Source organism: Natator depressus, chromosome 11 (genome assembly GCF_965152275.1).
Source record: "Natator depressus isolate rNatDep1 chromosome 11, rNatDep2.hap1, whole genome shotgun sequence".
Classification (NCBI taxonomy): domain Eukaryota; kingdom Metazoa; phylum Chordata; order Testudines; family Cheloniidae; genus Natator; species Natator depressus.
Window position 1 is genome coordinate 43,852,159 of NC_134244.1, and position 26,843 is coordinate 43,879,001.

Consider the following 26,843-nt stretch of genomic DNA (forward strand, 5'->3'; position numbering starts at 1 on the left):
TGTTGCCATGTATGTTTTCAGACCTACCTCCTTTGGGCACAGCCTGCATTACAGAGACAGAACTTAATCAAGTTTCCAGACGCTGTAACTACTCAGCTTTGGTTGGGAGTGGAGAGGAGTCTCTGGCAGAGTCAGGCCGGCTTCCCTGTATTGGTCCCTCCCCACCCTGGGAGTTAAGGGGCTGCCATTGAAATTGAAATGAATGAGAAACATTCCCCAGAGCCACTTGTCCACCTTCCATGCTTTCAATGACCAGACCTATGCTTTGGGGCCCTGCTGTGCTCATGGAAAGAGAGGGGGAGTCCCTGTCTGTTATGAGGTACTTGTGGACAGTGATGAATGTTAAATACTGGTTATGTGAAAACAGAACATGGAAACATTACAGAATAGGTCAGCCATGAATAAAACTGTAAAGTGGTCTTCATTCTGCATTAAACTGCTGGGAGGGGATTCAGCATTTGCACTGGCACACATACCTATGCAAAGTGATTTTTTTTTACATGTTCACTGAGTTCTGCAGAAAATGCATGATGAATATTAAACAATGCCCTGATGTTCCCTGTGTCCCTGCCCACAGCCTGCACTTCATTCTCTAGTATGTGGAGTGACGTTTAAAAACCATTTTTTTAAAGGTCATGCTGCATAATATATAGTACAATTCCACTGTAAATCAGAAACATGCTTTACAGCCTGCTGCTGTGCTCCATGAATGTGAACAAAATTTGAAATCGCAGGTCTCTGCCTCATATGGAGAGAGTAGTGGAAAATATTTAATATGGAAGTGGGGGGCTGGATGGCTCCATGGACTAGTAATGAACTATGGAGGCCTTACTTCTAGGACTCTGTGCCAAATAGCACTCTCTAGACTTGTCTACACTAGGAAATTTGTCTGCTGCTGACAATGGGTGATGTACAACAACATTTTAGAAACTGGTTAAGCCTTAATATTACCTAAAACACACCCACTTCCCTTGTCTGAAAACCTGATGAGCAACTGTACCCAGCACCAGAGGTTTTCCTCCCAATGCGTGAACACATTTAGTTCACCAATGCTAAAACCGTTGTAAGCCTCCTGTTCGATGTTACTAGTCAAGGGCCTGTCATTCCTGATCAACCTTATAAAAATTATACATTTTTGGGTGATAACAATCAGGTCCCTAGACGACAAAAAAAAAAAAAAAAAAGGACTAATGGACACAGCAGAACAAGGTGGAGAGGTAGAAAAGTTGGTATACATAAGGGGGAGTAGATACTGCATCTGGATTCTTCACCACACACTCTGTAAAACCAATAAACACTCTGGTCAAAAAATGCTCAGCTCCTTTCTCTTACCAGGTAAACCACTGCTTAGAAACTGGACTTTTTGAGCCAAGCATTCTTGAAACCCTACTGCATAGGCAATGCAGGGGGAAGCTATCTAAGGTAAGGGAGTGGGTTAAAGGTACAAATCTAGATCTTTTAAGAAGGTTAATCGCCACATAGCGCAAAGGAGAGAACAGCCTTCAGGAAGACAGTTGAACAAGGGCCAGTAAGGGGCTGGACTGCACAAAGATACCAAGGTAGGAACATATGTTTCAAAAGGCATAAGAGGTATATAGAGGAGATGAGCTGCCTGGAGCCAGTGGTAATGAAGCTGCTAAAGGAAGGAGTGTGAGTAGGTAAATGAACAGCATTTCTGAGAGGTGTAGGAGGAGAAAACTGATTGAGGATTAGATTTTTTCCACCCAAGGCTAGGAGCAGTAAATCTCACATGAAATTGGTATTACACGCTTTTGAACACTGGGGATTCTGATATAATTACCAATTCATGCAGTGCTTACTAGAGGCTGGCAAATGCTGGGAATACTATTGCCATCGGAGGGAGAGACAACAGATATCTAAACACACCGGGACAGACCCAGAATGATGGGTTATTTCCACAGGTGCTACTTTGAACAAGCTAGTGAGTAACCTCTACTGATGAAGGTATATGGGGAGGCAATAGAAAAGAAGGTGCTCCTAAGACCAACACATGAAGTTATATGCAATACATAACACATTATACTGAAAGGGAGCAATGCTAGTAACATAACATATGGAGAACTAGCTATAAAAGTAGGCCGTAAGTATTAGGAATGAGGTGACCAATGTCTGAACCAACTCCTATTTATCATGGCCCAATTTACATCAGAATGTGCAGAAATACCCATCCTGCCAGTGTAATATTAATCACAGAACCAGGAACCCATTCATCTTTGACACTAATTGAAGGAAGAGAAACAGAATAAACTTGGCTCCCATTTCTCTACTCTACTACATGTACCTCACTACCTTCTCAGCTCCTGAATTAGACCTGTCACTTTCCTAAGCACAAGGGTAAAAATAATGGAAAACCCTGCTAATTTTTGTAGCCTTGTTTTTTATTATAAAAACTATGTTTGTATTAGGAAATACAACCACTATAATATAAAATATATGAAAATGCAGTAGAAGAACAAAACAGAAAGAAAGCATTTCCCAAAAGAGGGAAATGACTATAAATTAAAGAAATGGCTTTATGCCAGATTTCCATTAAAGTCTAGCCACAAAACTGATAGGAGACAGAAGAGAAATTATTTCAGTGTCAATATACAGATTATAAAAGCTAGTTAATGTAGCTTCATATTAATAAAACCATATACACAGAAGAACCTCCACAACATTTCTGTAATAAGGTTTCTGGTGGTAGTCATATCTTAAAAAAAACAAACCATAAAATACCACTGATGTATGAGGATATTGTTAGTCATTAAACATGTTAATTTTGTGCTAGCATACCATCTTCCATTAAATACTCCAAAACAGTAGAACAAATATTTAAATACAATACATCAAAGAGAAAATACACTACTTTGGATAGCCAGGATCAACAAAAGTGAAAATAAAACAAGAATTATAGTCCATCTCCATCTTGTATGGGAATGCCACATCATTTACATATTCCACCCAATGACCTCATATATCAGTGCCCTCAACTGTCTGGCTTCATATGTAACTGTGTTCTTCCCACTGTGCATCCTCTCTTCTTCAAGTGGTTGCTCAATAACAGCGGGGATGTTTCTGCCATATAGTTCACACTGCTCTAGAAAATGCACACACTCTTGAATAACACTGTCACGCAGCATGATCATGTGCTTGGACATGTTCTCCAGCAAGGACAGGAAGCACCTTTTAGCATAATACCAAGTATCTGTGCCTAACTTTTTGTTATAAGGCTCCAAACTTTTAATTACCCTCGAGATGCCAAAGTCATAGTTTCCTTTGGCACAATACAGTGTGCCGATCACTAGGTTAACAATGCAAAGGTGGTAGATCTTTTTATCAGGGTCATCATAGGAGAGCTGCTCTTCTTCCTTCTCAATCTTCCTCATCAGCTCCTCTGCCTCTTCATTCTGACTGGTCATGATGTAGGAGACACAAAGGTTGGCCAGCACAATGGCACTGACTTGAAGGATGTTATCATAGTGCTTCTTGACAATGGGCTCATAGAAGCCGATGGCCTCTTTGTATTTATTCTCCTGCATGAAGAGCACATGAGCCACATTCAGCTTCCACACCTCGTGTTCATTGCAGAACTCCACTGACTTGCGAAAGATCTTCTCCACCATAGTGTAATTCTCCATGTCCCAATATATCTTGGCCTGGGCCATTAAGACGGGCACATATTTCTCCAGAGTTTCATCATATTCATTAACTGCCTTCTTGACAGCCTCATCATCCCGGTTTTGCCTTGCTTCCTGCACCTGCTTAGTGAGCTTTCTCAGCTGCTCAGTCATTGTCCCTGCCAGCTCATCTAACTTGTGGAAGGCCTCCTCAGGAGCAGTTTGACATGTAATCATGGCATCCAGGAAGTTGTAAAGGTAAGGTGAGAGCAGCTTGTAGGTCAGATGGGCATTCTCTGCCAACACATCGGCAGCAAGGTCATAGTATTGATGTTTACAGTACAGCAGCAGCAAGTTTCCAAAGGTCTCTGGTGGGCAGGGGTTCTGTTGCAGAAGGAACTGCAGTTTCTCAAACCCTTCAGTGGGCCGGCTGTCCATGTTCATCAACGCTTGGTTGTGCAGGGTGACAGGGTCCAGCTCTTCCTCGGCCCTTGGTGGCATGTCTGTGAGTGCCTCCTGGGCTGCTTCCAAGTTGCGTAGCTGGTACTCGATGGCAGCTTTGAGATTGAAGGCCTCCACCAGGGCAGTGCGGTGCAGGAGCAGTGTGTTGCCCACGCTGCGGACGTCAATGCCCTCGGTGGTCATGCCCACACTGAGCTCGGGGTGCTGGTGGATTCCGCGCTCGATGATGTCAGAGATGTGTTTGAGGGCAGGTGCGTATTGCTTGGCCGCGTAGCAGCATAGCGCCATGTTGTATGACAGCTCGGGGCAGTAGCCCAGCACTTGCATGGCACCCGCAAATTTGCCGCAGGCCTCCTCATGCCGCCCTTCCCGGAACAACAGGCAGCCTAGGTTGACCTCAGCATCTGGTAGCTCTGAAGGGTCTTCAGCAGCTCCAGGGCTGCTCTCTGCAGCAGAGGCCAGCACCTGCTCCACCAAGCTCTTGGCTGCGGAGAGGTCACCCTGCGCATAGTGGGCAGCAGCCTGCAGGCGAAGGGCACGTCCCTGGTAAGCGGGCACATCGAGCAGGGGGCTGGCGACCCGCAGGGCCTCGGCATAGAGCCCGGCCTTGTAGAGGGACTGGGCCTGGTAGAGCCGGTACTCGTCGAGCTCGGGGTGCAGCGCCCCCATCTGCTCGTAGCACTCGGCCGCCGCCGCGAAGTCCTGCAGCTGGTAGTAGCAGTAGCCGAGCAGCGAGAGGCCGGCCCGGGAGCGGCAACTATTCTGCAGCTCACTGCCCAGGATCCCCACCGCCTCCGCGAACCGTCCGGCCCGGATCAGCCCGTAAATGGCAGCCGTGAATTCCCCGTCCGGGATCGGAGCTGTCCCGGCCATGCCCGCGGCTACCAGGCCCAGCGCCTCGCTCTGCCACCGCTACCAAGGCAACCGCCCCGCCGGAAACGGAAGTACCTGCCACTGCCAGCCAGCCAGCGTCTCCTCCCCCACCCTCGCTGCCACGGCAACAAGCCAGGCGGAAACGGAAACGCTCGGAGCTTGGAACTACCGGGGTGGTACTACCCTGCGCTAGACCTATCACGGCGGCTGTTCCGTCGCACGCGGAAATGACGCGTCTCCCGGCTGGTGCGTGTGTCGCTTTACGCTCACGTTCAAATTGTTCTGTGAGTGAGGGCCGGGCCGCGAGCAGGGGAGCCAGCGGAGACTACAGCTTCCAGGGGGCGAGGCTTCCCGCCTGCCTTTCCCGGCGGGCCGCAATGCATGCTGGGAATCGTAGTTTCTATGGGTGGCCGCTCCGCTAGTAGAATGGCGCGTCACTTGTAAGTTGAGACGCTTGGCCCGCGGTCCAGACTCGGAGCCCAGCCCCTGCCGCGGCACGTTCGTGGGGTGAGGGGACCAGCGTGCCGCCGGTAGGGCCTGTGCCTGGCGGACCGCCCCTCTCACGAAGGGGGTGGCGCTTCTCCCGCCTGCCCCACAGGGTGAGCCGCCCCGCGGGGGGCAGTGGGCGGCCCCGGCGCCCCCTAACAAAGGACAGCAGCTGCTGCCTGTCCTGTCTCCAGCCTCTGGCGGGCGGGGCGGGGCCGGGCCAGGCTCGCTTGGTACCGATGCTGCCTGGTACCTATTATGGTAGGCGGGAAACTGCCTACGGGCCCACCAGCAGGGCTCCAGCCTGGGACTCTCAGCGCTGACACCGCAGACCCTGCTGATGGACTCCTTAGCTCCCCTTCCTTCGGCTGTGAGAAGTAGGAGGCTGTTATTGTTGCCGAGGGCTGCCACTAGAGGGCAACACACTACCACTTGTAACCCAGATCTTGGTGCGCTTTGCTCAAGGGGCGGGGGGTTATCCCCATTTTATAGAAGGAGAGACTGAGGTACATCGAGACAGGTTTCGGAGTAGCAGCCGTGTTAGTCTCTATTCGCAAAAAGAAAAGATGAAGTGAGCTGTAGCTCACGAAAGCTTATGCTCAAATAAATTGGTTTGTCTCTAAGGTGCCACAAGTACTACTCCTTTTGTTTTTGTGGTACATCGAGATTAATATCCTGATTTCTAGCAGTTTTGATTTCTGCAAGACTGGCTAAATGTGACTCATGCAGGGTGATAGGGTAGGTCGATTGTGATCCAGGAATAAAGCCCCTGTTGACTCATTCCTAATGCTTTAGCAATGTTGCCTTTTATGGACTAGAAATAGTAAATTCCTCAACTAAAGACTTTCATGATTTGACTGAAGTATGACTTTTCAGTGGAATAATAGTGTAATAATAAATACAAATCTATACTGTTAATTAACCTCTGAATTAAGAGACTGTCATACCCAAAAGTATGTGGTTTTCTTGGGTTTCATAGTTAAATTGTAACATCTTTATTTTCTGGCATCTACAATTTACAGTTTCATACAGTAGGCTAAATGAGACACAGTATGGAGTATATAGGGTTTATGCGCAAGTACTAAGCCATGTTATAAAATATTTTAAAATGAGTTCCACTTCCTTGCAGACATTGGTATGTAAACAAATTTTTTTAACAGATTTAAGATTTTTAAAATTAAACTTTCCACACAATTAACCACTATCACTTATGATATTTTTTGGGGGGGAAACCCATTATATGAGCTATTTAGAGACATAAATAATCTATGATGTTAGGTCTTATTTTGTGATATATCAAAGTTTTTGTTGGAAAAAAAAGTTTAATGATGTCCCTCTGCTATTATCAACAGTATATTTTTGTTACAGCATAGTTCTGAATATAGGCATTGATGGGTATAGGAAGGGTGTCTGTCCAACACTTTTGTATATATATATATTTTTTATATAATACTGTTCCAGAGAACTGGCTGGGGGCAGGGGGAAAGAGAAGCACACATTTTCCATTGACAGATGGAAGGCACCGTCATTTTCAAATGAAATGAATACACAAATCACAGACCAAAATTGGCATGGACATCCAAGTACTGAATGCCCAACTTAATTCAGCCTTTGATGTGTACTTGGGGAATAGAGATTTGTGGTTTTCTTTTTTGGGGGAAGGAAGGGGGCTTTTCATCAATGCTGTAATCTTTGTAGAGCAGTCAATATAGTGAAGTGCTGTAAAATGCCAAAGGATTACCCTTTCATGGTCTTTGAAGTATGCTCTAAGTGATAGAAATGTAATTTAAAAAATATTAAGTACAAAAGTATGATCTTGGTAAAGTTCAGGTTTCCAGCTCTCACAACTGGTGGAATAAAAAAGAAATCTAAGGACCCATCTAACAAATACTGTTGGTAGTTTGACCAGTTTGCTCTTGTAAAATAGGCACAGTTTATTGCTAAAGAGAGAATGTATGAACACTAGGGTCTTTCTAGATCCACAAAGGAGACTTAGCTGAGTATTGCAGCACCTATTGTGAGTGCCTTGCTGCCCAGTGGACTGCTCAGCCACAGGTTAGGTGCCCAGGCTCCCTATGCAATGCATAGGGAGCGTTAGACATCTCAGAATGGGATTCACAGAAGCCAGCAAACTGGGCAGGAAGCTGCTGAAGATAGCCAGTAGAAAATGCCAAGGAGAGGTGCAGGGCCGAGGCTTCCCTCTCCCACATAAGGACCTAGGTGCTTTACTCTGGGCTGAGGGAGATGATGATCTCTGCTCAGGATTCACAGCTGTGAACTGTCTCCTGAAGTTAAGTGCCTAAGAAAGGTCAACCCTTTCTCCAGAAAACAAAAACTGAGGAGGAGACTCATTCCCCACATGTGGGAGACTCTGGGTCAAATACACACATGTTCTCTCTCTCTCTCTCTCTCTCTCATTTGGAGCGGTGTGGAGGATATGGGGTATTGTGAGGTCAGTCTCTCTTCTACTGAAGGTGTTCCACTTCTATAAAATAGTATTCATTGGGCCAGAGAGAGAGTGAGAATGACTATGGATCAGTGATTAGTGCACTCTCCTGGGAGATCCTGTTTCCAGTCCCTACTCCAGTGAATATTTAAGTAGTCCATACAAAGCAGAACAACTTTCAACAGGAGAGATTCCCATTCCCAGAATACCTTAGAGCCCAGTGGTTAGGGCAGTGGATATAAGGTATATGACCACCATCGCTATGATCTGGGCAGTATCCAGTTCGGTAGGTGTGCTCTTAGGCGTCCTCTGGCAACGTCTACTGGATCAGCGCAGGGAATGCCTAGTCTGAGGAGCTCTCTGGTGCCTTAGGGAACTTTTGCGTGCCCACTGATGGAGATTTAGGTGCCTAGTGACTCTAGATGCCTATAGGGTTAGACAGTAGCTGAGCAGAGGTTTTGAGGATCTGTGTTTTTGGAGTAAGTATCAGAGGGGTAGCCGTGTTAGTCTGGATCTGTAAAAGCGGCAGAGAGTCCTGTGGCACCTTGTAGACTAACAGACTTACTGGAGTATAAGCTTTCGTGGGTGAATACCCACTTCGTTGGGTGCAAGTCATATTTTTGGAGTTAGGCACTCATGTCCCTTTGTGGATTTAGTCCCATGGGTTGAATTCTCTGCTACACAGCTGCAACTACTACTGACTTCAACAGGAGTTGCACGCACCTACATAGCAGAATTTGGCCAGTAAACTAATGCCCGACAGCCTGGCTAAATTTGTGCAATTATAAATACTGGAGCCTTTTCTCTAGTAGGTGGAAAAATAAATGTCATGACTTCAGGCTGGATAAAGATCAATGTTTGTTTGTTTGTTTTTTTTTTTTTGTTTAAAATGTAAATTGGATTTTTTGATTTTATTTTTTTCTTTTTAAAAAATAAAGTCTATTTAAATAAATTTCTGATTAAAATGCAATCTGAGTTTAATACAAAATACCTTGGAGATACATGTTCATAGAATATTAGGGTTGGAAGGGACCTCAGGAGATCATCTAGTCCAACCCCCTGCTCAAAGCAGGACCAATCGCCAATTTTTGCCCCAGATCCCTAAATGGCCCCCTCAAGGATTGAACTCACAACCCTGGGTTTAGCAGGCCAATGCTCAAACCACAATATGTTAAATTACTTATAATTTCGCAATAGATTTAAATAAAATATAAACATGCTGAGCCCATGAATCACTATAAATAGTTTGAGTTAGTGTTAAAGACTGCTTTTCTTTATAAAGAAAGATATTTTCCCCCTGATTCTAACTTTGAGATCTAGCTTTATACATATGGCACCATTGGAGCCTAAGTAATTTAGGAGACTCTCTCATTTTCAAGAGACTTAGGTGAGTATAACCTTAAGCTCCAGGCACTTTTACTTAGGCATATTGAAAATTTTTCCAGGCTGACCTGAAATTATCAGTTTAATTCACTGACTGCATTTAATCCCTCTGTTTAATAAATCATTTAGTTGGAAATGTGGAACATCTTGATAAGAGAAGTTTATGTACCCCAAACATTGAAGGTAGTTTTGTTTGATAAAAATTTATTTTTATCTGCACAAATCATGAGCAAAAAGTTAATTATCTAGGTAATAAGCCACATATTATTCACCATTTTCTGACATACTAAAAGTGTACAATTAAGAAGATGAAAATATTACACTATATAATTATAGTGTATCCTCCTAGGGAGCAAAAAGATGTACTGAATCTAGTGTTAAGGCTATTTAGTTGTAAATCAACATGTTTTAATAGTTGTATCAACCAGTAAGAATGCACTTTTCTTTAGAAAATAACTGAAGTACCAATGGAAAAGTTCATTTAAATCGATGATTTAAATCGAAGCTTTCCACTTGGTGGTTTAAATTGCCTTGATTTAAATTAGTCCACCCTGACTCTTTCCCTCACCCACTTCTTGAAAAAGCTTGGGGTTCTACTACTTGAATGCACAGACTTCAGCAGAACCACATGATGCAAGGGCCATCTTCACAGATGGTCTTCACCTCTGCTCTGCTGCCTGATGCTGCTGCTGGCCTGGTTCTTCCAGCTCCTCAAGTTGTGGCTGCACGTAAATTTAAAGGTGAGCCTGGAGTGTTTTGCACATGGAATAAGAAGTGGTACAATCTAAAACAACGCAGCAGGGCAATCCCTGTGGGATTTTTTTGGTGTGTCGAGAAGATGAAGCCAAGAAGCACTTGAATAGTTTTTTTGCTCCCAGTGCTTTTTAGAGCCCCCACAGATATAGAAAGGGAAATGGGTCTATTCTAGTAATTGGGTTTAGCAGCCCTACCCCAATTGTGAGCATAGTTGTAGGAAAGTATGTAAAAATTCATCAAATGTTAAAATCTTCTATAACAATAGATACTGATAGAAAAAGATACAAAAGGGAGATGGGAAGACTGAATTAATCCAAAGAAGTGGGTATGCTGATATCACCCAAGGATTTTGGTAAGATCAGAACTGGTAAACAAAAGGAGAATAGAATCAGAAATTAATGGACCAAAATTAGTGTGTCAGAGATTCTACCTAATTGGTAGACAAAATAATGAAGGGTTGTCATTCCATTCATCAGCTCCTTGAGGTCCTTGAAAAAGAGACTTTGGAGCAAATATGGCAGGAATCATAGGACTGGAAGAGACCTCAAGTAAGGTCTTCTAATCCAGACCTACCATGACTGCAGGGGACTAAGTATTATCTTGACCATCCCTGAAAACTGTTTGTCCAGCCTGCTCTTAAGAACCTCCACTGATGGAGATTCCACAACCTCCCTAGGCAGTTTATTCCAGTGCTTAACTACCTTGATAGGATGTTTTTCCTAATGTCCAACCTAAACCTCCCTTGCTGCAATTTAAGCCGCTTGCTTCTTGTGCTAATCTCGGAGGTTAACAAGAAAATTTTTTCTTCCTCCTCCTCGTAACAACTTTTTATGTACTCTAAAACTGTTATCATGTTCCCCCTTCAGTCTTCTCTTCTCCAGACTAAACAAATCCAAGTTTTTCAATCTTTCCTCATATGTTGTGTTTTCTAGACCTTTAATCAGTTTTGTTGCTCTCCTCTGGACTTTCTCCACATCTTTCTTGAAATGTGCCTACCAGAATTGGACACAATACTCCAGTTGAGGCTATATCAGCACGGAGTAGAGTGGAAGAATTACTTCTCATGTCTTGCTTACAACACTCCTGATACATCCCAGAATGATGTTTGCTTTTTTTGCAACAGTATTACACTGTTGACTCCTATATTAGAATAGAAGGAGCAAACTTTACTATCATGGCTGCCATCCCCACTGTCTCCTAAGACCCCAGGATCCACCATAACAATACTGTTGGGCCTTCATTGTTCTGATGCTGAAAGGTGCCCTGATCAGACTGGGCCAGATAGAGGGAACCAATGACATTGCTACAGTGGCTTCGGCTAAGTCTAAAGTAAACAACACTTAGAATGTGAGACTTGGTTTCCTGACTCCCTCTCTCGTGTGTCGTCTTTTTTCCTTTCCTACCTTATTTTTCTCTTTCCTATCTTTCTCCTTTTGCCTTCTGTTTAATAACAGTCTGGCTTAGCTGGCCAAGACTGCAGCTTTTGCAGTGCTGTGCTGAGGCTGCGATCAGTGACCGTTTGTTGTGCCCATGTTTCTCCAGCAGCAAGGTTCAAGTGAGAGTTGGCACCAAAGACAGAAGCTGCATCTTCTATCTTTGCAGTTCGTTTCTGTCCCTTTTAATGTGTGTTTTGTCTTCATGGAAATAGGATCAGACTTCTACAATTGCTTCAGACTATCTCCGCTAACTTCTCTTTTCCCCAAAAAGGGCAGTTAATACAATCCGAAAGACTGTCAAATGGGTTTTTCGGTTTTTCTCCCGATAAAGACTCTGCAGCTACAGGGATTAAGAGATGTTGTTAAAAGCTTTACTTAATATTTCAAATGCTTTAACTCTTTCCTCCCTTTTCTGTATCTTGAATAAAAGGTTAAAGATTTCTGGTGGTGGTTGTTACAATAAGAGTGAGCGAGCATAACATGATACAAAACCCCAGACCACATGTAAATGTTTAATGTTGTAACAATAAATCAGGGTTTTATTAATATCTTGTCCCTTTTTGGGCCTGACACATACCCTTTTCAACAGAACGGAGCCTAGAAATAGCAGGGCTTGAGATAAAGCAAGATATTTGTGTGTCATACAAGAATTTGATGGTAATTTCCAAAGCCCTTACTGAGCAAAACAAACATTTTTAGAACTTTTTGACAGTCATTCACTTAGCCATTTCTATAACCCATGTTTAAGTAGATGTACCATTTCTTCTGATAATGGCACATCATCCCAAGAATTGCAAACCAAAGACCCTTACTAGTGTGAGTAATCCTTCCACCCTTAAACGGTCCCATTGAAGTCAGGGGCCGTATTCTGCATTCAGTCACAACAGTGTAAATTTGGTGCAACTCACTGAAATTAAGGATTACTACCATGAATAAGGTCTGCAGCTTTGTGTTTCAAAAAATGAAATGTGAACCCTTCAAAGATGTTCAGTGCTTCTACTCTTTCTGTGTAAATGAGTAATTAGTAGATTAGGCCCTGATAATTAGATAGGCCTCACTGAAAAAGAATGAAATTACAGGGTACCATTAAAGTGATTTATTAATTAACAGACAAAAAACAAAACAATTTGTCCATTTCAAAAACATGCTTTTTTAAAAAGTTGAATCAGAATTGTTTGGCAAAAACTAAAGCAAACCAATGAGGGAAATGGAATTACAATAGGAAACAGAAAGGAAACTATTTCAGTCCCAAGTTATGCATTTTTACAGTACATAGGCTCCATTTACTGTAGAAAAAAATACATTTTATATGTCTGTTCATGTGTATAAGGTCTCTCTCACAAACACACACAGACTGATAGATTGTTTACAACAGTATTTCCCATAGAGTTGAAAGATGCAATGTCCAACATGCTCATAAACTAAAAATTAAATCCAAAAGGTTCATAATCCAAAACAGAGAAGGAAAAGGTAACAGGTAGTATACAGAATATATCCCAGAATTGTCAAATTCAATAGGACATCACTGATAATTTCTGGACCCTTTTATTTTACCTAATTTACATTTTGTTCTGTTCATTGTTTGGTAGAACTAATCCAGATAATTTTAATATACTTTTTGAGCAAGGTCAGTATCATTTTCTCACGTCACATTTCCTGACACTCTGAGCACTGGAAGTGCCTTCTGTTAATTTTGTTCTGACAGATGTTTTATGTAATCAAGAAACCTTAAAGCTAGTTCTAAAATATTAATAAACACACAAAATATCTAGATATACCTAGAAATTCCTTAATTTTAGTAAAGGCCAACTAACACATTTGGTATGTATACTGAGACATTCTTATTTATATTACCGTGAACTGTCTAAATCTAATTATTTTTTATATCAGGCACTGCTGGCTGCAGTTTTCAAAAGTGTTTTGTGAATACTGGTATTGGCTTTGTTGATAATTAGGCCTGTTCATAAACAGTGCCCTAGAAGTAGGTTAAGAAGGTCACCAGGCCAGAAAATGCAGCTGCTTTTCCAGTGACAATGAATACCTGAGCTAAAATGGAATATACTCATCTATACTATAACTTATAATTTCTTTACTTGATGGGCACAAATCCTACTAATCAACACATTCAAACTTTGTAAATAACCCTGGGCCAGAGTCCAGATCCTGTTAAGTACTAAGCACCTCCTGAGAGGAATTAAGCATTCACAGCTCCCACTGACTTGAACGTGAAGTAAGGGTGTTCAGAAGCACCTTGTTGTTATGAGCCACAAATATTTTACAGGCAAATCATAGTCTTTACTCTGGCAAAACTGCCATTGAAGATGGGGACAAATGACTGAGAACTCTCACTGCCCAGCGTGGATACTGAGCTCTGTGTGTGGGGTCTCCACAGGAAGGTTGGGGAAAGGGCTGAGCAAGGCTATAGTAGCCTAAGTTCCCTGTAAGCTGTGCGGCCGTGCAGCAGCCTGTTTAGTGCCACTCAGGGAACCTGCCCAGCCAGGACCTGCGGTGGCCAGGGGAGAAGCGCTCCTCCCCTGGCCCCAACCTAGCCTGGCCCCTAACCTGCTGGGTGATGGGCAGCCCAAACCCAGCCCTAGCCCAGACCTGCTGTGGCTGAGACACCCCTCCCCCAGCCCCGGACCTTCTGCAGCCGGGGGAGGGGTGCCCCGGCCCAAACCCAGCCCCGGCCAGGACTTGCCACAGCCCGAACCCAGCCCAAACAGGCCGTGGCTGGGGTGCCTATCCCGCAGTCCCAACCCCAGAGGTACCCCTCCCCCCCAGTTCAGGTGCTGCTTCAGGGAGAGAGAACTGGGGGGAGTCCTCTTTCCCCGCCGTAGCCCCAGAGCACCCTCCTGCACCCCAAACCTCTCATCCCCGGCCCCACCCTCCATCTTGAGCCCTTGCTCCCCCCCCATACCCCAACCCTCTGGCACAGCCCTGAGCCCGCTTTAAACCTCTCAGCCCCACCCCCACCACATGAATTTTGTTATGTGCACCAATATGAAGGTGATGTGTACATAACAAAATTCATTCTGCACATGTGTGGGGAAAAATTAGAGGGAACACTGATAGTAGCCCCTCTTTCTGGGTACCAATCCATCATCCTCTGCCCCACCTGTGTCCTGCTAAACCCCTGTTGACCCCCATAGATTCCCTGTGTCATTGCAAACAGGTAAGGGATATACACTCCCTACAAGCCTTCCCTCCCCCATCTGCTCCTCCCACGTTTGCAGTGGAACCCAGCTGGATCTCTGCACCTGTGAAGGGCAGGGAACTGAACCAGGACTGCAGGATTTGGCCCTTATTCTACACGTTTCAGTGATCTCTCTTGCACGTCTTTCCTAGAATAAGCTTACAAAACAGATTTAAGTTCAGGCAAAGTTTCAGTTTCTCTAGAAAAGCTGTTTTTGCACCAATGAACAAACACCAAAACCTTTATAAATGAAGCTGACACACAGTGAAAAAGGTCCCTGACACCATCTTAAGTCTTGAGAACCAGTATTGTACGTTTTTCTGTACAGAATCTCCCCCTTTTCTGAAAAAATGCAAATGTGTTGCCAGGATTTTGAGCTAAAAGTGTGAAAACTTTAGTGTTAAGTTGCTTTTTTTTTTGCTCACGACTTTAGTATTTCAGTCTTAAAAACACTAGTGGTCAGATTCTCTTCTCACTTCCACCAGTAAGTACAACCCTACTGATTTCAACAGAATTGCATCAATGTGTTTGAAAGCAGAATTTGATGAGGATCTTGTTACACTTTTTCATTTGCTTTCTTGTTGTGGAGGACTAGAACCGTTGCATTAGTCAGCAGTTTCTGAATTTTGACCCACAATAGAAAAGATACCACAAGACAGGAGAAATAGATGGAGGCAATTACAAATAGCCATTTGATTGATGGTTGACATTGTTAAGGCCTTAACTGTATGTCAGGTTGCAGCGGTGTTGAATTCCCATCACTGCCAGTGGGTGTTGCTATGGGCAACAGTGCATTGAAGCCAGTAAAAAGGAAAGGAAATGAGGGAAAACTCAACCTTGGAGGAAGCTATAGGATATGTACTTTAAATTATGGTACACTTACCAATATGCAATATCAAAATTCAGGAAAGCTATGTACTGTATAGCTGCCAGCAGTACCAAGTCAGTCATGGTCTCTGCTTTTCCCATAAAGCACGTTTTATATAAATAAGTTTTATACAGGTTTGCAGCAGACTATCCCAGCTCTTTCATTACTGGGGAAGGAGTGAGGAGGTGGAGAGGTAACAGAAACAAGTTCATACAGTGCAGATTTTCATCTCTGTATAGCATAGATTTTCTCCCACCCCCCATTTCTCTTTGGTAGCAAACATGATATGGTTCAGTGGTTTAGATAACTAGATTTTCTTGCAGTGGTTCTGGAATCTTTAGGCATTCTAATGTCTACAAAAATTATAAGTAGTACAAGGCATTTTAGTAAATGGACATCTTTTTAAAAATCGTCAATTAGATAGTAATGGTCAGATTTTCAAAAGTGCTCAGTGCCCACCTGATTTAGGTGCCCAGGTGGGAGAGGATGGTACTTGGCTCTTTTGAAAATTTGGCCCTATGGGTAATTCTGATTTTGGTTACACCAATGACAATCCAGAGTATCTCCACTGAAGTTGGAGGAGTTATTCTGGTTTGACACCAGTGTAAAAGAGATCAGAATCTGGCTTTAATTTCTTATGCTGTTTTTACCTAGTGGTAGCCGTTCCTAGTTTCAAAATGACATTGTCATGGGCTCCAATAACTGATGACCATAGTAACTTTCTTTTTCCTGAATGGGGCAGTTTGGTGCTTAAGAAGCCGTAAAGGTGGGAAGCATTCTATCATGCATCCTCTTGTATTCAGGTGCTTGGAATAGAGCAAGCAGTCTCAGATTACAGAGCTGTTTTGCCAAGGATCTCTGCACTAATTTGAAGAGGCCAACTTTCTTGTGCTAGTGTGGTCACTGAGAACTAGACATGTTTGAATTCTTGATCTATCACAATTGATTAAAGTTTTATGTACAACTGTTTATCAGATATGTGACCTTGGATTTGCTTTCTGCTAGCTGTCATAGGGTAAAAGAGATGGTAAGAGAAATAGGAAGTAGTCGATATCCAGTGTGATGGTACTCTATTCCCCCCCCCCCCATTTCTTATGGGTAACAGTCAAAATATTCATCTCTGTTGGAAATTATATCAGAAAGACACATCCATAGTAAACCCTTCAATGCAGATTCTCTAGTACAAGGCAATACATTTCCTTTTTATCCTATTTTCATTAAAGGCCATTAGTCCTTTCCTTGGGGGACAGTGCAGCTTAAAAAATGAATGCTTTAAAATAGTATTTCTAAAAAAAATGAACCCAAATTACCATGCAATAATTTTTGCCTTTATACAAATTTCCACCTGTAAAGTAATTCACTGCATTGTTAATATGAATATCTTAGGGGAGCTGGGACAGGTTGATATTTTTAAAGATAATAAAGTTTGTTTTTAAATGTAGCAAAGATGGACAATTCTGAAGGCCCTGATCAATCACTAAGAAGCTTTGTTGTAAAAAAATACTTCTGTAGAATACAAAGCAGGCTTTTCAGAACACTCAAGCATAAAAGAGGAAGGAAGAATGAGAGAGACATTACAAAAGCAAGCATAACTGGTTCATAACAAATACTGAAAAGATCCAAAACAAAAAGGAAATGCACACTATTCTGTTTTCCTGCAGCTCCTTGCATATGCATTGATAAATGTGCATTCCAAGTCTGCTCTGTATTAATTTATTTTATTAAGCTGAAGTTCTTGTATTTCTGTGTGTGTGTGTGTGTTTTGGTTTTTATTACAGCAGCAATTGAAATGTGGTGGAGCTGAATGACTGCTTCTTGTGCTGTATCTTCCATGTGACTCCAGATATCAGCATCATCTTATTACAGGCCTTCTTTTCAGACCAACTGAACTCCTACATAAAAGCCATGGCCAGCAAAATTATATCCAATCAATTAATCAGGTCTGTAGAAGCATTTTTTTAAAATGATGCAACTAAGCTTACAACTCTGCCTTTCAGACAGCTGTTATCACAACAGCAGCTGACATTCGCAGGCTTAATGTATGTCTTCAAGAGACAAAGTAAAGCTGGAAGATGAGGAGGAGGGTGCTGTCTGGGAGAGAAGTGTTTTCTGGTCCAGATCCTCCCATTTACCCCTGTTTACTGCCACAGAGTCCAACATGGGCTTCAGTTTCACATTCACCTTCACTAGAGACTGGAGAAAGATTAAAAAAGGAAGAGAGAAAAAAAAATAAATACTGACAATACTTCTGATCCTCTGATCCAACACACAGGGAACAATTGGATGAAGGGAACCAGCTGGCTGCACCAGTATTGATAACCCCAAACATTCAAAAATCATGAGATTGGCTTAAAAATCAAGACATTTTAAAACAATACATTTTAGGTTCTTTTTATTTGTCTTCTGGGTTTGAGCTTTCAGGGTGTAGTCAGGTTACATTTTCAAACTTCTCTCCACAGTCATGAGGGCTAGAGACTTAGGGTGACATCCTCACCCCAACTCCAGCCTCTTTATACTGCTACTTTACCCAGTACAAAGGCTTGAAAAGCCCTGTATGCAGACAAGGAAAATGGCTTCCAGTGTAGGCACTGGGGCAGACAGGCGTAAGACTTTCTCTCAAGGACCCTTTCACAATTCCCAGGTGTATGTAGGGGTATGTGTTGGGAGCAGGGCCGCAGCATGCAGTGCTGTGGAGATGCCAGACAGCAATGTGACCTGTAGAGTAACTTGGGAAGGCTGCTAAAGGCCTCTCCAGCCCCTGGGGCAGCCCAGGATCAGAAGGGGGCATCTGCAGTTCCTGGAGCTGTGAGTTCTGTGCTGAGTCACTTAGGGTATGTTCTTAACTTGGGCTAGCTAACTCTGGTTAAAATAGCAGTGAAGACATGGCCACTTGGCTTTTAACTGGGTTTAGCAGCTCTAGTTAAAGCCTGTAGGAGAGCCTGGGCTTGAACTCAAATTGCTAACCAGAGTAAAAAGTCAAGTTCCTGTGCCTTTACTGCTATTTAAACCTCGGTTAGAGAATGTGGGTTAGCTACCCTGGGGTAAGAACACACCTTTTTTGCTGGTTAGTCATACCCTAAGTGGCTCACAGATCAAAGGAATGGTTTGTGTGCACCCTATTGCTCCAGGGGCTAGAGGAGGGGTGGGCAAACTACGGGCCACATCCAGCCCATCAGACATTTTAATTCGGCCTTCGAGCTCCCACCAGGGAGTGGGGTCTGGGGCTTGCCCTGCTCCAGCTGGGGAGCAGGGTCGGGAGCTTGCCCTGCTCCACGGGGCTCCCAGAAGCAGTGGCATATTTCCCCTCTGGCTCCTATGCGTAGGGAGAGTCAGGGGGTTCTGCACACTCCCCTGCCCCAAGCGCCGCCCCCACAGCTCCCACTGGCTGGGAGCCACGGCCAATGGGAGCTGCAGGGGCGGCGCCTGTGGACAGGGAAGTGCTCTGAGTAGCCTGGCTGCGCTTTCACATAGGAGCCGGAGGGGGGAATGTTGCTGATTCTGGGAGCTGCTTGAGGTAAGCGCCACCCGGAGCCTGCACCTCTGACCTCCTCCCGTGCCCCAACCTTCTGCCCAGCCCTGATTCCCTCCTGCCCTCTGAACCCCTCGGTCCCAGCCCAGAGCATCCTTCCACACCGCAAACTCCTCATCCCCAGCCCTACCCCAAAGCCCCCAGACAGAACCATTATCCCCCCCACACCTCAACATCCTGCCCCAGCTTGGAGCCCCCTCCTGCACCCTGAACTCATTTTTGGCCCCACCCCAGACCCTGCACCCCCAGCCGGAGCCCTCACCCCCTCCTGCATCCCAACCCCCAATTTTGTGACCATTCATGGCCCGCCATACAATTTCCATATCTAGATGTGGCCTTCTGGCCAGAAAGTTTGCCTACTCCTGGGCTAGAGCCATACCCTTAGAAGCTCAGTATAGAATCTCACCCTGACTTTTTGTTTGAAATGAAAGCCAAGAGTCTCACATAATCACTTGTCTCCAGCAGCTGGGGCTCTAAGTAAAACACCAGATGCATGATATTACTCTGTTTTTCATGCTAAGTTGGCAACACAAATAGTTTAGTCTTCCTTTACTCCTGTGAGTCATGCCATTGATATCGCTGGGGCTACTCAGAAGGGTAAGGGTTGCAGGATCAGTCCCTTGGTCACTGGTATCTATGAACGGGAGGCCTATTAGTTAAATGACAAGATGCACAAAGTTAAAAAGAGTTCATGGGTTTCACATGAACGAGCCTCTGATCCCCTTGATGATGGAGGAGCTTAGATTTCACCTTATGTGTGTAAGCAACCCATTGCAGTCAGCAACTGTCAGCACCTGCATGTGCTTTCCAAGGCTGGAGCCGCATCACCGCTCAGTTCAGTTTAGAAGTTCAGATAACACTCACGTAAGCTGCATATAGTCAAATAAAGAATGTGTGCAGCAACTTGAATAAAGCACAGAAGTAGGTTCTTTTTCAGTCTCATTGAAGCCAACAGCCTTACGGGGGCTTGACCTGAAGTCAATGGGAATTTTTCCAGTGGATTTTGGACCAGGCCCCAAATGACATAGCCATGGTAGACTTTCATAGGAAGATTACTAGAGATGTATATTTTCCTTTTAACTTAAAACCTTTACTTTGGAACTATGTATGTATGCTTGAGAAGTCACAATTTGCACCCTGGCTCTGACACTGTTTTTCCAAAGCTGGGGCCTCAGAGAAGAATGGGCAAATCAGTATGCCTGCTATGGAGATTCCAGGCAGCAATGGGCAAAGCAGTATGCCTCCTAAGTCTGAAGTGTATGGAGCCCTGTGTTGGTCAGATATGCTAGATTTCAGATAAAGGAAGCGTAATTGCTGTATCACTCTTTGTGCAGCCCTTTTCATTCACAATATGAGGCCTCTACGAGCAGGTTGAATAGGCTGCTTTCTGTGATGGAATGTAAAGGGCATGTCTGCAGTCTGAAGCAAAAGCTGGAGGAATGGGGTGAGAAGGGAGAATGAAGGAGCAGACAACAAAATATTAATTTTATAGACTTGCAGAATGTTTAAAAATATAGGGGTGAGTAGGAATGGATTTTTTGCTGTTAATCCTGTCATTTAAACCAAATCACCAAGATTTTCACCTGCGATCAGCTTAAATGGCCCAGGAGCCCAGAAGACTGTTTAGAAATGTACGTTAATATGGGTACCCTGTAAGGCATGGGGACTTGGTTAGCTACTGAAGTAAATGTTGGTAGATTTTTAATTGAATTCCTGCATGATAGTTAAAGTTCAATGGCCTGATTTTAAGATGTGCTGAGCATCCGCAATGTCAGTTGATTTGGTAGGAAATGCAAGTGATCAGTATCTTTGAAAATCAGACCATAAGTAACTAATTGATTTGTCTAGAGCATGGAGTAAATCTACCGTGAAGTGCTTCAACTATGCAGTTACCATGGAGTGAAGACGTGAAGCCCAATGGGAGGGGTTAGAGACCAGGCTTAACGTTGTCTCCCAATAAGGTCCAGAGATGTTATTGCCTGACAGTGGCATTTCATTATTTTGTAACAACATTTTAGGACTTAGCTTGTTTAAATGAATAATGTTTCTATTGGTGGCAACTAGCCCACCTCTGAGCTCTCTGCAGTTTTAGCCCTTTATTTCAGAGCACTATGTATTTTTGCAAACCTGTGTGAAACAGCTCAATATAAACTTTAATATCTGTGGTAGAAACTCATTGCTGGTGTGGACAGCCAACCCCCTCCAGAATTCAGAGGCATACAGGCCCTGATGGCAGTTCACCGGGAACTTCCTGTGCAAAGCAGTCATCTTGTCACGGCGATGGCAATACTTGCACAGATGTCCATCAACAGACAAGGCTAGAACTGGCAGAAATGTCTTGAATTTTCAAAATTTTGATGAAAAAGATGCACATTTTTGATAAAATATTTTTTTTACAAATCACCACTTTTGAACTGTCTTTAGGCAGAAACATAGCATTCTGCACTCAGACCTTCCTGACCCCGTGACCTGAAAGCACAGAATGATCTACACATTGCCCATGTCGTAGATATTTGCACTGATAATATATAGCTGCCTACAGTGAATTTAAAGGAGATGTAGGAGACTGGGAACTAGGGCACACCTGGCGCTGCCTCATACTGGTTCTTCAGTTCCTGGCAGACTCTGTACTGGCCTGCTGTTATGCAAGGTCTATTGCTCCTGGTCAGAATAACACTTCTATGCCAGCACATCAGCGCTGAATGCCTGTAGCTTGTACAGTATGGGTGATAAGGGGGTCCTAGAACCAAGGCAGGTCTGTTCTTTGCATTCTGTGGCCCTGTGCATTTCCCACCCTGCTGTACAGTCGATATCATCATCTGTAGCAAACCAAACGTGGTGCAGTGGTGGCTTCATACTGGTTGATGAAGGTGGAGTTGCTGGCATTATACATGGCCAAGATATTCTGCTGCCACAAGTACTGTGCAGTACCTCTGCTTGGGGTTTCCACTGTCCCCATGGGTACATTAACGTGGACCAAGTTAAGCCTAAAGGACGAAATCCTGCTCCTGGCTCCTAAAAGGGAAAACAGTATTGGCCCTAGCTGTACTAAGAATGGATCCAACCATACTTTTTGAACCCCACGTTAATCAACATATTTTATGAGCTGTGAACATCCTTTTGATTCCCTCTGTGGATATACAGATTGCTCGTAAATTTGGATTTAAGTATATATTAACAGGGCTAGCAACTCAGGGATTTACAGACTAAATAACAGGGATGAGAACACTTTTAGGATACTTCATGTACTCCGTAACATTACCTAAGGATATTAAAATTGGGTAAAATAAATTAAAAGCAGTATTTCACAAAGAATAAACCAGATCTTTGATTTTTAGTCTTATTACATCACAGGCAATTAATTCTGTTAAATAGTTACAGAATACGGAGTGGACTCTTAAAAAACATTAGGTTGTGTTACACATTTATCAAGCAACCCTTTGTTAGAAATGCTCCAAAGTGCTGATTTTGCACAGAATATATAAAATGTCTTTATTGAGACACTGACTTGATCTTTAAAACACTGCTTCTGGCTTTGAGACCCCTTTATTTTGATCCTACTCTTAATTAAACCTACTACTATAATTCCAATGGAAATTAGCTTTGCTTTTTTTTTTTTTTTTTTCCCAGTGACCAAAGCATTTCACTAGGACTTTTCTGATACAAACTGGATTTTATTTTTGCCTGAGAGGTAATTAAAAACTCATTTGATTACTATATTTCTGGTCCTGTTTTACTTATTAAATTCCTCTAATCAATTTTCTTTATGAAGCTTCTGGGAAATTATCTCAAAAGCAACACATTTCTCTCCTCTCTGGCAGGTTCTTGAACATTTACTGCATTACATTCATAGCACTTGTCCATGATCTGAGTTAATTCACCAATTTATTCTTAAAGCTATTTAAGTTTATTTGGTTCTAGCCCAATCAGGGTTATACACCTCTGGCTCTTTGTTCTACAATTTACTTTCTGTTTTACTGATTGAAAATCCCTTGAAGTACTGTTTCTTCATGCAACCCTTTTCTTTCATTTATTGCTCATAGGAACTGTCATGCCAGCAATCCAGTTAATTTGGTGTCCATGTTAATAAAATCCAGTCCATCTCCTACTGATGCAAATTTCCCATTGACTTCAGTGGGCAAAGGATTGGTCACCAACAGCTGCATGAAATTGGATGCTTCAGAAAAAGCCACAAACCCCCCAATAATGCACCTGTTGTTGTGTTCATCTTTGTACCCTAGGAAAATTTCTCTATGACCCCCAGCTGGTGATCAGCTTATGCTCTGAAACATAAGGAGAATCCAACACTGGCACCTCTAACTTTCAACCTGAAACCTGTAGGTACACAAGTAGGCATACTGATGTCAATGGGGTGGTCTAGTCACATGAATAACAGGTGCAGGATCAGGCCACAAGATTGATATTTTTTATAAAGTTATCCTAGCCAGCGTAAATGCTGTTTGTCTCCATCTTCCATTATAAAAATGTTAAGAAAACATTCTTGTTGGCTATCTAGGAGGCACTCAAAAGTTAGGAAATACCAGTGAAGTTGGCATGTATAAATACACCTCTGTCTATATACTGCAGATTTTAAATATATGATTAAACACTGTTTCTCAAATGGTACTGTATCACACAATTTTTTTCTACAAACTCAGTTGTTGTATCTTTTTGTTACTCTGCATAGACCACACAAGAGAGAAGGAAAGTTTGTGTAAAAGATGCATAGTGAATGAGGCAGGAGCGCTATATATTTACTGTGAATTTTATAGGATGCAGCTGACAAAGGTGTAAGAAAAAAAGTCTGACAAAGACTTGTATTACTTGAAAAATAGTGTGTGACTGTATCATGGAAGCTGTCATAATGCTTTGTGATAATGCATATGCACAAGAGGACAGAGTTAAGGCTATGAAGGCAAACAGAGCTGCATGCCTGGGATCAAAGAGGGTAAGATTAGATACGTTTTTGACTGGCATACCACTGGCTTTAACAGACTGTGCTGCAGCTGTTACAAACTTTGCCTGTTACTAACTGGTGCATATGGTCAAGTAGTCTGAGCAGAGAACTGAGGGCCAGGATTTCTTGACTTTTTATCCTGGCTGACACTGACTCCTTCTGCAGCCTAGGACAAGTTAATTAACTGTGCTGCCCCATTTTCCCCCATCTGTACAATGTGGATAGTAAATCTTGCCTACCTTACAGAGGTGGAGTAAAGATTAGGGTATGCCTGCACTGCAAGTGGAGGTGTGAGTGCAGCTTGAGTAAGCTATCCCATGCTAGCAGTGAAGACATGGATGATGGGCTTCAGTGCGGGCTGGCAATGCGAGCGTGTAGCCAGGGTCTGTGGCAAGCAAGCGCCATTCCATTTTCACTGCTATTTTTGCCATACTAGTTTAATTAAAGCTAGTCTTGCCCTTGCCCTACACTCCAACAGTTAATAAATTAGCTCTGTCAGACCAGTGAGGTAAGTTCCAGAGTTGAGGAGCCTCTGCTAAGAGCACTTAGCTAACAGCTCCCAGACAGTTTAAATCTCAGGAGGACTGTTTCCTTAAGGGTCCCCAGAGCAGTATGGCTTGGGAGAGAAGACCTATCTCGGGTAGTCCAATATGCTGTGTAAATCAAACTCAGCATCTCACCCAAAGCCAAATTGAGTCAGGGAAAGAATGGCACCTACTGAATCATAAATACCATTTTCTGCAGGTCCTAGGATTTTCATTGGAGGCTCCTATCCAAATATTGACCAGTTCCGACCTTGTTTAATGTGTCAGCTTTGACAAGATTGCAGCCCAAGGAAGTATGACTGCAGGTCTAATATTTATAAAGCAAGCTATGCAATAAGACCACAAAAATTATTTTATTTTGAGCATGTCAGAATTTTATAGGTCTCAATGTTTACTCTGCTTTGGAATCCACTGATTTCTAATTACTCATTTTTATTGTGTAGGAACTTCCTGATTTTGGAAGGGAGAGTTAGCGACCAGGAAGCCATAGAGAGAAATTCAGATGAGGTGTAAGTATGTGATGCTCCACTAAAGTCAATGGTGTCACAACAGAGCTGAACTGGACCCTGAGTTTTGCTGATGTGGCTTTCATAAGAGAAGAATACATGGGCCAAAGGTGAACCATTTATCTGAAACTCTGACTATTTTGAGGTCAGAGGAAAATGGGACCTACACCTGAGCCACCCACAGCTTTAGTCTGACAGAAGATGTTCTGCAAAACCAAAATCATCCTTTGGTTTGCTATCTCTGCATACAGGCTAGTACTGACAAACAAAACTCTCTTGCTAAAAGAAGTCTGTTTTCTGGAGCCTTGCTACAGAAGATGAAGGACAACAGCTTGAATAGCTTCCAGAAGCCTCTTTATGGAGTTGTGTGAGAACTTTGCTTTGTTTCAGCTTCTGTTGTCAGATCCAAAACTCCAAAACAGTTAAGTGCACCACAAGAGGAGACTACAGGTATAGAAAAAGACTGCGCTCTCCCCATGATGGGTAGCCCACAAGGGACAAGCACGGCCCCCAAAGTCCTGGCTGGGAAGGTGTGTGGCTAGGGCAGCTAGAAGATGCACTTAATCATTGTGTTCCTTTGAGACTTCTGCCAGTGTAGTTTTCTGAAGCCTACGAATATCATTTACAGCTGCTCTCCAAAGAAATTTCCAAAGGAGCGTGGTGAAGAAAACAGTGCCTGCCCTCGCTAGGGAATGAATCCACCTGGATGTAGTGACCCCCAATGATGCAGGAGGAGCAAACTGAGGAGTAGTGATCTGGCACACAAAATATATTCAACATCCTTTGAACTGAACAGTTATTAAAGTTTCCTTCGGGTGATAGCAAAACATTCTGTACATTACCAAAAATAATGCGGCAATATCTGTTTCTAATAAAGTTATGGCTGAGTGGATTCATAAAACAAACTTCTTTTTATTGATAAAAATGACCCATATGCTATAATAAAGAAAAAGTATATTATACATGTAAGTGCTTTGTAGCAAAGTGTGCTCTGATCAGAGTTAAAATTGTTCTTCTTGTCAAAGGGAAGAAATGTGACTGAGAGATTGGAAATCTATTGAAACAGCTCAACTGATGTGCTGCTACAGTTTCTAGGCAAACTGATAGTCCATCTGTTCATAATAACTTAATAAAACCAAGGAATCAGTATATTCCTTTTTCCATGAGAAGGTGACTTACTGTTTCATAAATGCCAATGTAATGTTTTATTTGGTTCTGCAATTCCTGGTTTTGCTCTTGATCCCACATATTTTAACAGTTTGTGCAAAATATGAGATGACTCTACCCCTTTCCTTTCAACATTTGTTTTGAGGAGTGATCAATGCCTTCTGCCTTGCCGTTAAATAGATTTTGAAAAACTCGTTAATCCATATCAGTGTCATATCCTTATTTAGGTCTTTACATTTATCCTCAGATGGGAATTCTGCAGGTAACTGTGATTCTGTTGTGTTCAACGCTTAAAAGTGTTTCATCCATCATCATTTCGAGTCCTTTTCTGATGCAATATAGTTTGTTCTTCGTCTTTCTTGAAAACTGAATGGCTGTTAAATTATCCATTTATCTTCTTTCAGATCTGCTGTACTCACTCTGTTGGTTGTCTTTTCTACCTTATTTGCCAACTTTTCAATCCATTTCCCCTGCTCTGAATATGCATCTTCATTCACCACTCATTCCTTTTCCTTGTAGTGGCCAGCTAATTCTGTCGTCTTTTTATTTGAAAATTGTGTAATTGCACAAATAGTTCACCACCTTTTTTTTAGGTGATGTTGAAACACCTCTGAAC

At 43.0% G+C, this 26,843-nt stretch overlaps 2 protein-coding genes and 1 long non-coding RNA gene across 3 annotated transcripts in view; 1 reads left to right on the forward strand and 2 right to left on the reverse strand.

Moving 5' to 3' along the window:
- Positions 1 to 2,391: 2,391 nt before the first annotated feature.
- Positions 2,392 to 5,032, reverse strand: LOC141995606 (intraflagellar transport protein 70B-like). The gene has a single exon (XM_074966856.1). It carries the CDS (start codon positions 4,953 to 4,955, stop codon positions 2,952 to 2,954), a length of 2,004 nt encoding a protein of 667 aa, XP_074822957.1. The 5' UTR covers positions 4,956 to 5,032; the 3' UTR covers positions 2,392 to 2,951.
- Positions 5,033 to 5,229: 197 nt separating this feature from the next.
- LOC141996014 (uncharacterized) lies at positions 5,230 to 26,193 on the forward strand. Its single transcript, XR_012641462.1, has 3 exons — positions 5,230 to 5,395; positions 17,302 to 17,463; positions 24,998 to 26,193. It is a non-coding gene; the product is annotated as an uncharacterized LOC141996014 (long non-coding RNA).
- Positions 14,551 to 26,843, reverse strand: part of PDE11A (phosphodiesterase 11A) — a 224,276-nt gene continuing 211,983 nt past the window's right edge. Inside the window, exon 20 of the mRNA XM_074967652.1 lies at positions 14,551 to 17,716. Within this exon, the coding sequence (XP_074823753.1) occupies positions 17,558 to 17,716 (159 nt within the window). The 3' untranslated portion in view covers positions 14,551 to 17,557. The remainder of the gene's footprint in view (positions 17,717 to 26,843) is intronic.